This window comes from Oryctolagus cuniculus, chromosome 16 (assembly GCF_051225735.1).
Source record: "Oryctolagus cuniculus isolate XC-2025 breed Fujian yellow rabbit chromosome 16, ASM5122573v1, whole genome shotgun sequence".
Lineage (NCBI taxonomy): Eukaryota > Metazoa > Chordata > Mammalia > Lagomorpha > Leporidae > Oryctolagus > Oryctolagus cuniculus.
The window spans coordinates 91532213-91546302 of record NC_142882.1 but is presented as its reverse complement, the minus strand read 5'-3'; the positions used below and the strand labels follow the sequence as shown (position 1 = coordinate 91546302).

Here is a 14090-nt window from a genome sequence, read left to right as displayed (position 1 = left end):
TTTCTAAAACCTGAAAGTGCATATCATTTATAATTAATGTCTATTTCTAGGATTTAGTTATTGAAAGCCTAGCATAAATTATACTGAACTCAACTCCCAAATTGCAGATATCACTCTGACATTGTTCATAGCAACTGATAGCTAATACTAACTGAAAGTTTTATCAGATTCCAGAAATTTTGCTAAGCACTTTAAATGTCTTAATTATTGCAATAGTATAAGTCAATTACTATCATTCCCAATTTAGGTATGAGGTAACTGAGATTATACAGTCTACCTTTATACAATCTGAATATTTATTGGTTCCTTTCTTTATGTCATATATGTTTAAATGAATTACAGTAAATGGTCCTTACCATTATAATGAGTTACAAGTATGTGAATTTGAAAAATAAGGATACACAGTCATAAAAAGTACAGTATATAGTGTTGGGTCATATAGTATATATTTGCCAGGATTTGAGCCCAGGTAGTCTAACTTAGAGTCAATCTTTTGAGGTCCTCTGTAGTACTGATTCAAGCAGTGAAATACATTGGACAAATGAGTTTTATGTTTGGCTATGAATTGTGGGTGCAAAGTTCATTAATTTTAGCTTCATGTTAGCTTTACCAAACCATTTATTCAACCTATATCTCCTTGGAATAGTATTTTATGAGTTCATTTGTAGAATTTACATGGAAAAAAAACCCAGCAAATTTATCCCTAAAATTACACTAAAGTTTTTTGCCTATAAGGTAAGTAACATGCTTGCCTAAAATGAAAAAAAAGATTTCCATTCCTCTAATGAATTCTTGACTAGCAATAGCATTTTACATCACGATATTAGCAAATATTAAGCTCAAGCTTGTTTCTTAATTAAGTAGAAAAAGTCATTAGGTCAGAATCAGTGAAATGTAGTGAGACGGATATGAACTCATCAACAGTTCCTTCAATGCCAAGACTTGTACACTTTAGCGTCTAGATATATAGCTATTTGTCATATGTAGATACAAATATATTTGATTCTCAGCAATGCCATATTTCCCTGGATAGAATTTCCAATGGGTTATAAACTAATGCTTGTGCCGACGTGGCTAAGGGGTTATCCTTCCTGCCTCCAAAGATGTAGATCTATTTATGCAATGATTGTTTCTCTTTGGCTTCTGTTCTTAATACACAGAAAAATTACTTTCAACTACTTTCCTGTTTCATTTCAAACACTATAACCTAACTATTGGGTTAGGCTCTGTGGTACAGCAGGTTAAATCACTGCTTGGGATGCCCATATCTTGTACATGAGTGCTAGTTTGAATCCTGGCTACTATGCCTCCAATCCAGCTCCCTGCTGATGTGCCTAGGAGGGCTGCCCAAGTACTTGGGTCCCTTCTACTCACATGGTAGAACCCGATGGAGTTCCAGGCTCCTGTTTTTGGTCTGGCCCAGTCCCAGCCATGTGGGCATTTGGGAGAGTGAAATAGCATATTGAAGATATTCTCTGCCTCTCCCTCTCCAACATTCTGCCTTTTAAATAAAGATAACTAAAAAAAAAAATCATTAAAAAACTCTTTATTAATCACCAAATTATTTTCTGATGAAGAAAAAGAGGCTTGCTATTAATTATCAAAGTGATAACTACATTCCTTTTGGATAAAATTAAGTTACCCTTAAATATAGAACAAACTGTTGTACAGTTTGTGTTAGTCACTCAAACTAACGCATGCCCTTCTAAAAAAGCACCTAAAACGCGTTTTCAAAAAAGTTTATAAAAAGGCTATAATTTTTCTTAGAATCTCTAATTTCTAAATAATTTATTGTTAACATTTTAACCCTGAAAATCTTGAATACATACATCCTGTTCTCCCTCATGGAGTACTTAAAACACGTAACATCCACATCCCTTCATTTACCTCCAAGCCTTGCTCTGATGGAGGTGTCCGACACTTCTCTGGAATTCCATCTCCTGTCCTGTTGCAGTTCTTCTGATAGAATTTTTTGCCTTTTGATTGTTGTTTGAAATCCTGTGTCTGGTCTAGGAACTCGATGTTGAGGTTTCACATCACTGAAATCAACCAGGTTTGGTATGGTTCTGCCAACGCCAGGCTTTAAATCAGCATCACCACCAGGACTCATAAACATTGAACAGGAATCACTTAAGGGCACATCATCCCGCAGTGGAAATAATGGATAATCTGGCCCATATGGCGGGGGATAGGGATAGTGCAAATGATAGTCTGGCAGGACTGAAGGGGGATAAGGATGAAACTTAAGAAAGGAAGGGTTGCACTTATTTTCAAGTCTGCCATAATTATGTCTGTCCTCAAATCCTTTCACAAAAGGCATGTTGATTTTTCTTAAGAGATCACAGTAGTGTGGATAATCTGTATTGTTAAGGGACTTTGTTCCTGAATGGATGAACCTTTCAGAGATACTTATCTTTCCAGGTTTGTACCGAACTTCTGTATCCATGGCCTTTGTCTTTATATTTTTGATGAGTATCAATTGTTTCTGATGACTCCTTCAACTACACAAACTCTTATATTTTAAATAATTGGTTTAATCAAGCATAAAATTATCCAGCCTTCTAATGTGGGTAGAATAGTCTTTTTCCTTTAAGTTAAATTTTTTTTCTCCACAAAAGTTAGGAGAGAGCAATAAAGGAAGAGAAGAAAAAATAAGCCAAGTCTTGTTGCTTGGCAACAACTGGAATTCTAATACATTGAGCCATTTACTATGTAAGTCATAATGTAATTCTTAAGTAAAACCAAAATAGCCTTATGAGTACTTTCATGATGCTTTTATCCCCAATGGTTAAGAGATCTGTGTTCATTTATCTTAACTTTCCATAACTTGGTATTTCAATGGATAAAATGATAAAAGGAATATAAAGCAGCCAACCCAGTGACAATAATCATACATATTAAAAGTATATATATATACACACATGTGCCTACAGTAAAGTATTTGCTTGACAGAAAAAATTACTGTCTAAATAACAGTAAACGTCAATGGACTGCAGAAAATAAACATACTGCATCTAATTTTTAAGGACAAATAGTCACAAGTTAAGAAGTGCAGGTTCATTCTTTTCATGCCCTAAATTATCCTTACTTCCCTGCATGCTACCATGATGTATGAAGTAAGAGCAACTAGGATTTTAAGCTCACTTCAGAAAACAAGAGTATTGATTATTCACCCCTTGCAGAATGTCTCATTCAATCATCATGGGTTACTTATTAACATGCAGCACACATTTCGTTTAAATCATTAATACACAAGTTCTCTAAAAAGCTCTATTCTAATTTGGTCCTGCATAAAAATTGCTACTAAAGAAATTCCAACACTAGAACTGGGGATAGAAGCACATGCCATCCTTACTGCAGGAAAAATGCAAACCAGGCAAGATTCTAGCTCAAAAGATGGAAGTATATTCTCTACAGTCGGCCAACTGCAGAGAGCAGGGGGTTGTGGTACTGGGGGGTAACGGAATGCCTATGAGCCGCCCCAAATCCGTAAAGCTTTGAGATTTACTACTGAACGAGACACGAGGTGAAGTAGGTGGCGAGGCTGTCGGAGTGCAGGATACCCAGTGACAGCACTGACTCCACCCAGGATCACTTGCGGCTTCATTTTCAAAGGTGACAACACCCTTATCAGGCATTCTGTGTTTCGGTGCTCAAACTTCACTCAATGTATTTGCGTCGACTGCATAAAATCTCCTTCTCCTGCTCCCTTAACAGTAAGAAACTCCTTTCAGCGAAGGAAAAGCAGAGGCATGATTCTTCTTCAAGTTTTCTAAGATCTGAGTGAAACGGCCCCTTCGGCTGACGGGTGGTTCTGTAGGTTTTACGCATGTGGGTGAGAAGTTTCGTCCGCGGTCATTTCTTCCTGCGCGGGCTAAAGGCCTCCCTCTTCCCTTCCACTGGGTGCGCACTGCTTTGCACCCCGATTAACTCCCGCACATCGGGAGAGTGTGAGTTCCAAGACCCAGGAGCTCCTGCACGGGCCAGACCTGCGCCCACCCACGGGTCCTCACTCGCAGGGGCTGACCCGTCTACACCCTCGCCCGGAGCCACAGCTCCACTCTGAGGTGAAGGCACGGACTTGGGGGTTCGAGGTTCCTCTCCAGCTCCGGAACCTCCCCGTCGCTCAAGTTCTCCAGGATCCCCCGGCTGGCGGTGCCCGGCGGTCGGGTCGCGACGGCCCCGGCTGCCCCACGGCCCCACGCCGGGACCCCGGGCTGCCCACCCGCGCCGACCCCTGGCAACAGCCCGGGCGGAAGTGGCTGCGCGTCCGTCCGGTCCGTCCTTCCGGTCCGCCGCCCGCCGACTTCCGGCGGCGGGTGGGCGCGCGCCGCGTAACGACCGTCTGCGCGGACGATAGCGGGCGGCGACGGCGTGCGTATGGAGGCCTCGGCCGCCGGCCGGGCGCGGCGGGGCTGGCGGCGGGCCCGGGCGGCGGGCTCCCCGCTCTCCCGCGGCGCCGTCCTCCTCCTTCTCGCCGCCTTCCTTGTGCGGGCGCCCCCGGCAGGTGAGGGGCGGCGCCGCCGGCCGCGGTTCCCGCGTCACGTGCCCCGGGCGTGTGAGGAGACGCCCGCCGGGCCCGCGGCTGACGAGAGCCGTGTGTGCGCTGCGGAAGGCGCCAGACAGCTGTGCCTCCGGGAGCGAGTGGCGGCCGCCGCGCCCCGCGGTCGGAGTTTTGCGCACAGCGCGGCGGGACGGAGCCGCGCTCGGGCCCGCGGCCCTCGGGGCAGTGCGGGGCGGTGCGGGGCGGCGCGGGACGGCGAGGGCCGGCGAGCCCCGCGGTGGTGCTGCAGCGCCCTCTGTTGGCGTTCGCTGTCGCGGACTCTGAACAAGGCACCTGCTTTTCCCTCCTTTTTGCCAAATACATTTTTAGGAGTGAAGGAACCCCGAAGGAAGAAGGGACGGGTTTACCGAGCTTTCTTTAACGCTTGACAGGTTGTGTGCCTCCATGACGTTGTGTTCCAGTTCTATCTACGCTTTTTAAGAAAAGTCTCTCTCCCGAAATTGAGAAATAAAAAGCACAAAGCGGATTTGTTTCAAATGCTAAAACTTGTCCGAATGAGGGAGAATGAAGAAAAGTTCATAGAGACTAGTTTTTCGGAAAAGGGTGTTTGTTGGTTATAGTCTTTTAAATAAATTATTTCACTGTCTTTAAAAAAGGGGAGAGAGGGAAGGGCGGAGAAAAGGGTGGGGGGATAGAGTGTCCATCCACTGGTTCCCTTCTTAAATGCCCCTAACAGCCAGGGCTGGGCCAAGCAGAAACCAGGAGCTGGGACCCCATCCACGTCTCCCACAGGGGTAGCAAGGACTCAAGTGTTTGAGCCATTGCCTGCTGCCTCCCTGGGTGCACATCAGTGGGGAATTGGATCAGAAGCAGACTCGGGACTCCAGCCCAGGGACTCTGATACGGATGAGGGCCTCCGAAGCAAGAGCTTAACCAGGGCACTGAATCCCGTGCTAGGGTTCATGGTATTGTACTGGGTAGAAAAGGTTGGTTTTCAATTTAAAATTTTGCCTTTCTTTTGATTCAATAGCAAGAGTGCACAGAGGAGAGTACAAGAGATGGAAGGAGCTGTCAGTATCTTAATACATAAGCCATGAATAAAAAACTGATAGTTATGTAGCATTTTCCAGTTTATCCAGTAGTCCATTGTTTCTAAAGTAACTCTGAAAGGCTGGAATAATCGGTCTCATTTTGCAAATGAGTAAACAAAAGCGCCTGGAGGCTAAAGTGACTTCTAAAACCATGAAGTGTCAGGATTAGGATTTAAAGTGAGGATGTGTATTTCCGTTGCACTGTACTCCCTTGCTGTTAAAGGTTATTTGGGTACGGTCCATTAGTATTATTGCATTTTTATATCACCCTTGCCTCTTGTCCTGTTCACACTGTTGTGTCCATTACCTCACTCATCCAACAATGGCTGAAGACTGTGAGAATACACCCACGATTATTAATATTTTACTATGGTTAAAGGTGTTATGCTTAGTACTCATTCTCAATAAATGGATGTAGACACTGATGCCACTGTTAGTGGAGCTTACAATCTGATGAAGAAACTGATAGTGATGTGTAAAGTACCACAATAAAATGTGGAGTGAATGCCGCAAGAGAGGGGCCAGTGATGTGTTGTGACAGTGAAAATCAGGACAAACAGGAGCTTTGAAAGAGAAAGGATTTGTGACTTGGGCTAGGATGGCTGGGAGACTGGGACTTTTAAAACATGAGGAGAATATTCTAAGTGGATGTACAAAAAGCCAAAGGTGAGCTATCATGGACACAGTGGGTAGATTAATTTCACTGAAGCCTGTGAAAGGGAGTAGAGTTAGGAGAGAGAGAGAGCTCTTGATCGCTGAGGAGGTTGTTTTATGGATCTCAACCAACGCCAAACATACAATGATACTAAGCTATTTGAATATTTTGGGATTTATAGTGAGGCAAATGGTTGACTAATTTTTCTTTTGTTTCTAATAGTTGGATATTTGGTTCGAGTACCAAGAGGTTTTCGCTTGTCCCAAGATGCGGTGAAAATAGTGGGATCACCAAATTTTCCAGGTACTCATAAGTAGATTTTCAGTAATTTTAAGAATGTCTTTTGCTAATATTCCCCAGTTACCTTAGTCTTCTAAGGTATTTTTTTCTGTAGACATGGATTATTATGGTTTTCATAACATTGTTTTGATCTAGATCTAAATCAGTATGCTTAAATTATGAAGATTTCTAAAAATTATAGTTTCATGTACAGTTTTTGCTTGATATGAAGCTTTTGACTTTGTAGGATTTTGTAGTAATCTTATGAAGTATTGCAGCTACAACTTTGGTTTTGAGTATCTAAAACTTGAGAAAAACTCACTTGTCATAAAATCTCCACTTTAAGGTATATAATTCAGTTGTTCTTAGTATATCGATAAGTTTGTGCGACTGTCCACACTGATTTCACACCTCCCATTAAATAGCCACTCCCTAACCACTGGAAACCATGTGTTGTGTTGTCTCTGTATAATTCCCTATTCTGTACATTTCACATAAGTGAAATCGCACCCCGTGTGCCTTTGGGTCTGGCTTTTTTCGCTTGGTATAATGTTTCTGAGATTCTTTTGTGTTAGAGAATATATCAGTGCTCCATTCCTTTCTGTGGCTGAAGACTATTTTGTTGTGTGTGAACATAGGCTTTCAGGTCTCTTGGGCATATGCCTAGCAGTAGAATTTCTGGAATGTAGGTGGTAATTCTGTGTTTAACATTTTGAGGAACTGCCCAGCTAATTTTAAAAAAGAGCCTGGACTGTTTTACTTTCACACCAGCAGTGTTTGAAGGTTCAAATTCTCAGAATACTAACACTTATTATTTTGCATTATTAAATATAATATTATTATTATTGTCATCCTAGTATGTGTTAAGTGGTATCTCATTGTGGTTTTTATTTGTGTTTCCCTAAAGACTATTTTATTTAAAAGAGTTAGAGAGAAGGAGAGGCAGAGAGAGAAAGGAGAGGTCTTCTATCTGCTGGTTCACTCCCCAGATAGCTGCAATGGCTGGAGCTGCACCTATCCGAAGCCAGGAGCCAGGAGCTTCTTCCAGGTCTCCCACGTGGGTTCAGGTGCCCAAGGTCATGGGCCATCTTCTACTGCTTTCCCAGGCCATAGCAGAGAGTTGGATTGGAAGTGGAGCAGCCAGGACTAGAACCAGCGCCCATATGGGATGCTGGCATTGCAGGCAGCGGCCTTGCCTGCTGTGCCACAGTGCTGGCCCCATAAGTATCATTTTTGTAGAAATCCTTACTCAGATTCTTTGCCCTTTGTAAAATAGTGTTGTTTGTCTTTTTATTATTCAGTTATATAGATCTTTTAGTATTCTAGGCATGGGGTGCCCATGAAGGCTATGAATTTCAAATGTTTTCTCCCATTATGTGGATTGTGTTTTCACTTTTAATATGCCACTTAACATGTCATAATATAAGCACACATTTTAAAATTTGATAGAATGTAATTTCTTTTTTTTTCTTTGGTGTGGTGACTCAGGTGTTACACCAGGAAACTATTGCCAAATCAGTGTCAGTGGTTCTAAAATTTGATGCCTATGTTTCCTTATTAGAGTCTCATGGTCTAACTCTTACATCAGGTGTTTAATCCATTCATAATTGATTCAGTGTGGTTTGTAAGATACATGAGTTGGGGCCACTGCCATGGTATAGTAGGTTAAGCATCCGCCTGTGGCACCTGCATCCCATATGGGCACCGGTTGGAGTCTCGGGTGCTCCACTTCTGATCCAGCTCCTTGCTGATGGCCTGAGAAAGCAGTAAATGGCCTAAGTGCTTGTGCACCTGCACCCACGTGGGAGACCTGGAAGAGGCTACTGGCTCCTGGCTTCAGCCTGGCTCAGCCCTGGCTATTGCAGCCATTTGGTGGAGTGAACCAGTGGATGGAAGACCTCTTTTTCTCTTCTTCTCTCTGTCTTTAACTATGCCTCTCAAGTAAATTTTTTTTTTAAAAGATGCCTGAATTTGTAGACTTTAAATTCTGTTGTTGTATATGTTTGTTCTTATATTTGTTCTTATATATTTTGCTGATTATTTTTCTGGTTGTTGTTGCTTTATTGTAAGTTTTGAATCATTAATTGTGAGTCCTTTGATTTGTTCTTTTCATGATTGTTTTGGCTATTCTTGGCCCCAGAAATTCTGTATTAATTTTTTAGAATCAACTTGTTAAATTATTCAAAAAGCCTGTTGGGGTTTTAATAGGAATCACATTGAGTGATATTTGGCAACTTAACAGTATTAAATATTCTAACTTTTGGAGCATTGAATATCTTTCTGTTTATTCAGGTCTTACTCATTTTACCTCAGTGTTTTTTTTTTTTTTTTTTTGTAAGTATTAGATTTCTTTTGTGAAGTTCATTCCTATTTTAGTGTTTTGATGGTATTGTAAATGGGAGGATTTAATTTATTTAGCTTTCTATTTTGCTCATTACCAGTGTATAGGAGTACACTTGATATTTTCATATCAGTATATATTACCACCTTCTTTAATTCTTTTATGACCTGTATTTCATTGGGAAGGGAATTCCTTAGGATTTTCTGTTTTCTGTGTATTTTAGAATATCTCATTTGCAATAAAATTTGATTTATTCCTTTCCAGTATTGCTGCTTTTTTTTCTTTTTTTTTTTTTGCTTGTGAGTTTCTTCATCTTAACCTTTGGTTCAGTATTGATAACAGGATATGCTTGTCTTCCTTCTGATATGAGGGGAAAGGAAAGATTTCAGTTTTCATCATTAAGTATGATGTTAGATGTATGTTTTTTATAGATACCTTTTATGACCTTGAGTAAATTCTCTTTTTTTTTTTTTTTTTTAAGATTTATTTATTTGAAAGAGTTACAGAGAGGCAGAGACCGAGGTCGGGGGGAAGGGAAAGAGATCTTCCATCTGCTGGTTAACTTCCCAAGTGGCTGCAGTGGTTGGAGCTGTGCCGATCTGAAGCCAGGAGCCAGGAGCTGCTTCTGGGTCTCCCATGTAGGTGGAGGGGCCCAAGGGTTTGAACCATCTTCTGCTTTCCCAGGCCATAGTAGAAAGCTGGATCAGAAGTAGAGCAGCCAGGTCTTAAACCAGAGTCCCAGCCCATATAGGATGCTGGCACTGCAGGTGGCAGCTTTACCTGCTAAGCCACAGCGCCGGCCCCTCTTCTATTCTGAGTTTGTTAACTGCTGTTATTGTGAAAGGTGTTGGATTTTGCCAAATGCTTTTTTTATACCTGAGGAGGTTTCATGTGGTTACTCTCTCATATTCTATTAATGTGATGCATTATATTCTTTAATTTTGAACTAACCTTTCGCTCTTGTGATAAATCCCAGTTAACTATGATGTATAACTCCCTTTTTTATGCTGCTGCATTCATTTGCTAGTATTTTTAGTTTTTTTTTTGTCTGCATTCATAAGGAAAAGTGATATGCAGTTTCTTTGTGATGTTTTTGTGTGATATGGTTTTAGGGTGATATTGGCTTCATAGAACATGTTAGGATGTGTTCTCTCCTTTTCAGTTTTTTAGACATCTGTGAAGGTTTGTTGTTAATTCTACTTTGCGAAAATTCATCAGTTAATCCATGTACTTTCCTTTGTGGTAAGTTTTTTGAATACTCATTTAATCACTTCACCTCTTTTAGATCCACTCACATTTTCTCTCTCTTTACAGATTCTGATTAGAAATATGCTGTTTATTGAGGATCACTTGATTGAGAGTTGCTTTTCTCTTGCTGTTTTGAAGATTGGCTCTTTTTTTTTTTTTTTAAATTAAAGATGTCAGGGTGTGGGTCTGTTTAGGTTTATCCTAATTGGAGTTCATTGAGTTTCTTGGATGCATAGATAAAGGATTTTCATCAATTTGGAATGTTTTTGCCTGCCTTCCTTTCCTTTCCTTTCCTTTCCTTTCCTTTTTCCTTTTTCCTTTTTCCTTTTTCCTTTTTCCTTTTTCCTCTTTCCTTTCCTTTCCTTTCCTTTCCTTTCCCTTCCTTCCTTTCTCTCTCTCTCTCTCTCTCTCTCTCTCTCTCTTTTTTCCTTATGCTTTCACTCTTCCTGTAACTCTCTTGGTACATACTCTGGTAGCCTGATGATTTCCCTCAGTTCTCTGAGACTCTGTTCATGTATTTCTATTCTTTTGTTTTGTCTGTTTCTTCAACTATTTAATCCCAAATGGACCTATCTTCAAGTTTACTGATTCTTTTCCTTGTTCAAACTGTTGATATTTTCTAGTTTTTCATTTCAGTTATTGTAGTTTTTAATCCAGAATTAACTTCTTGTTTCCTTTTATGTTTTAATCTCATTGTTTATACTCTATTTGGAGAGAGAACATCTCAAGCTTTAGACATGGTTGTCTTTGATTATATTTATTTATTTTTAAAGATTTTTATTTATTTATTTGAGAGGTAGAGTTACAGACAGTGAGAGGTAGAGACAGAGACAAAGGTCTTCCTTCCACTGGTTCATTCCCCAGATGGCCACAATGGCCGGAGCTGTGTGGAACCAAAGCCAGGAGCCAGGTGCTTCTTCCAGGTCTCCCATGCAGGTGCAGAGGCCCAAGCACTTGGCCCCATCTTGCTTTCCCAGGCCATAGCATAGAGCTGGATTGGAATAGGAGCAGCCAGGACTAGAACTGGCACCCATATGGGATGCTGGTGCCGCAGGAGGGGGATTAACCTACTGCGCCACAGTGCCGGCCCCAGTCTTTGATTATATTTTAAATAGCTAACTTTAAGTCTTTGTCCAGTAAGTCTAACATTTGGTCTGTTAGTTTCAGTTGGCTGCTTTTTTTAAAATCTGAATTTTTTTGGTTTTTTTTTTTTTTTGCTTGTTTCATATTTTAGTTGAAAACTGTACATTTTAAATAATATGACTTGGCAACTCTGGAAATAAAGTTTTTTTTTCTCCTCCCAGGATGATTTATTTATTTGTTGATTTGCTTACTTTATTAGTGACTTTTTTTTTTTTTGACAGGCAGAGTGGACAGTGAGAGACAGAGAGAAAGGTCTTCCTTTGCCGTTGGTTCACTCTCCAATGACCGCCGCGGCCGGCGCGTTGCGGCCGGCGCGCTGCGGCCGGCGCACGCGCTGATCCAATGGCAGGAGCCAGGAGCCAAGTGCTTTTCCTGGTCTCCCATGGGGTGCAGGGCCCAAGCACCTGGGCCATCCTCCACTGCACTCCCTGGCCACAGCAGAGAGCTGGCCTGGAAGAGGGGCAACTGGGACAGAATCCGGTGCCCCGACCGGGACTAGAACCCAGTGTGCCGGCGCCGCTAGGTGGAGGATTAGCCTAGTGAGCCGCGGCGCCGGCTATTAGTGACTTTTTAAAACTAATTTTATGAATTTTGTGTTCTTTGTCCTGTGCAACCACTGAGTTTTTGGCTCAGTTAGCTTAATTAGGCTAATGATTAAACACTTGGAACCAGTTAGTCTTTTATTCTAGCTGACTTTGCATGTTGTGACATAGCTTGCATCTTTAGACAGGCAGTTAACAACTCTATCTAAAATACCCTTTATGTGGTGCAAAGCCTTAGTTTCAGTCATTTGTGATAATTTAAGGCCTTGTGGTCTTTACTGAGCATGTGCACAGTTCTGGGCCTGTGCATAGCTCATGCACGTGCTTGGCTTTCTACTTTCCCAGCAGTACATCAGAACTTTGCACAGTTCATGTGAACTATTATTCACCATCTTTTCTGTTCTTGTTTTCTTTTTCAAAGATTTATTTATTTACCTTAAAGTCAGAGTCAGAGAGAAGGAGAGAGAGGGGTCTTCCATCTGCTGGTTCACCCCCAAAGTAGCTGCAATGGCTATAGCTGGGCCAGTGCGAAGGCAGGAGCCAGGATCTTCTTCCAGGTCTCCCATGTGGGCACAGGGACCCAAGTCCCTAGACCATCCTCCTCTGCCCTCACAGGCACACCAGCAGGGAGCCAGATCAGAAGTGAAGAAGCTGGGACTCCAACCTGCCATGCCACAATAGTATCTCCTAGCTTTTATTTTTAAAAATGTTTTTAGTTTAGCATTTTTTCCCCACTAGTTACTCATAGATCAAGTTAAAATAGCTTTGCAAGTGGGGTCTTCCAAGTTTTTGTTAACTTGTCAACAATGAGAACTCTTTTGGCAGGAGTCTTTGAAGGCACTGTAAATCCTGTCTATCCCCTCCAGGATCTGCCAGGCTGCTGCTTCTCATTTTGATTTCAGATTGTTGGCTTTCAAGGCTATCTCAGATCAGTGGAAGTGGGCAAGATAAAATGCTGCACACTCACTCCTCTTCCCAAGCGTTTGGTTTACTGTAGCTGCTGTGACACAGCACCACAGAGTGTAGATTGTACACTGAAGTATAATGTCGCACGGTTCTGGAGGCCACAAGTCCAAAAGCAAGGTGTTGGTGGGATTGGTTCCTCTGGAAGCCATGTGGGAAGAGCCTGTTCCAGGTCTCTTTCCTGGGCTTGTAGGGACCAGCTTCTCCCTTTGCCTCTTCACGTCAGCTTCCTGATGCATTTATTTGTGTGCCCAAGTCTCCCCCTCTTATAAATATGTCAGCTGTATTGGATTTGGACCCAGTCTAATGACTTAATTTTAATTTGATTTCCTTTGTAAGGACGCTGTCTTAAAAAAAGTTCTCGTTTTGAGGTAGTGGAGATTAGCTATTCAATATATGAATTTGGAAAGGGTATGCACAATTAGCCTGTAACACTTATATTCAGTTGTTTTTGAATTAATATTTTCTAGATGGGCAAGAGTATTAGATTGATTATTCTTGGTGCTGAAAAATGCTTATTCTGACAACTTCTGCCTTTTCTCTCATTACTTTTATGAAAGAGATGATTTTTGGAGTTCCTTACTCTGCCATTGTCATTGATTTTATCGACTATCACTTTTAAACCTGATATTATGAAACAATTATCTTTAAATAATTTCCTTTTATTGCTTCATTTTATTGGATAATGTTAAATTTATTATAAACATGGAATAATATTTAAATTCAGTAGATCTTTAATCACAAGTCGATGATTATGTGATATTTTACTAGTTGTGGCATTATAATATGCTCAATATATATGTTGATATATAGTGCCTGAAATTCCTCAGGGTGTTTTTGTTTTTGTTTTTTTTTTTTTTTTTTTTTTTTTTTTTTTTTTTTTTTGTGACACAAGGTATGAGTTTCTGTCTGTTTTAGCCATTTTTCTCTTCTGAGATCCCTTCTTTAGTTTATTTGCCTCTAACTTATTCTTTTCAGTTCAGTTTTCTATTTTTATTCAGTAACATTTTCAGTGAACATTTATTTATATTTTTGTTGTATTTTCAGTTCATCCCATTTCTTGGTGTGTGTGTAAACACCACTTTGTATCTCTCTTTTTGTACATGTTCAGAGATGATCTGTATCAGTTATGAATGGGGATGAAGTTTGGTAACAGGACATAAGCATGCTCAGTCACACTAAGGTGACTTCACCGTGGCTGCTCCAGTGCACACTTTTCCAATAGTGCTTTTGGGATTCTCTTCTTCCACATCCTTACCAGCACAAAATATTTCTCAGCTTTTCCATTTTTGCTAAGCTGGAGATCAAGGTACCTCTACTTATA

General features: G+C 41.1%; 2 protein-coding genes across 42 annotated transcripts in view; one reads left to right on the top strand and one right to left on the bottom strand.

Annotated features, from left to right (window-relative positions):
- SPMIP7 (sperm microtubule inner protein 7) overlaps window positions 1-2446 on the bottom strand; it is a 52434-nt gene extending 49988 nt beyond the window's left edge. For all 3 annotated transcript variants that reach the window (XM_002721588.6, XM_089315974.1, XM_089315973.1), the window contains exon 1: window positions 1888-2446. In XM_002721588.6, the coding sequence (XP_002721634.2) occupies window positions 1888-2446 (559 nt within the window). The remainder of the gene's footprint in view (window positions 1-1887) is intronic.
- A 1926-nt stretch (window positions 2447-4372) lies between these two features.
- ZPBP (zona pellucida binding protein) overlaps window positions 4373-14090 on the top strand; it is a 72936-nt gene continuing 63218 nt past the window's right edge. For all 39 annotated transcript variants that reach the window (XR_016222902.1, XR_016222918.1, XR_016222919.1 and 36 more), the window contains exons 1-2: window positions 4373-4507; window positions 6473-6553. Coding sequence is in view for 4 of the 39 variants with exons in the window: in XM_089315975.1 (XP_089172101.1) it covers window positions 4381-4507; window positions 6473-6553 (208 nt within the window). In the remaining 35 variants the exon portion in view is untranslated. The remainder of the gene's footprint in view (window positions 4508-6472; window positions 6554-14090) is intronic.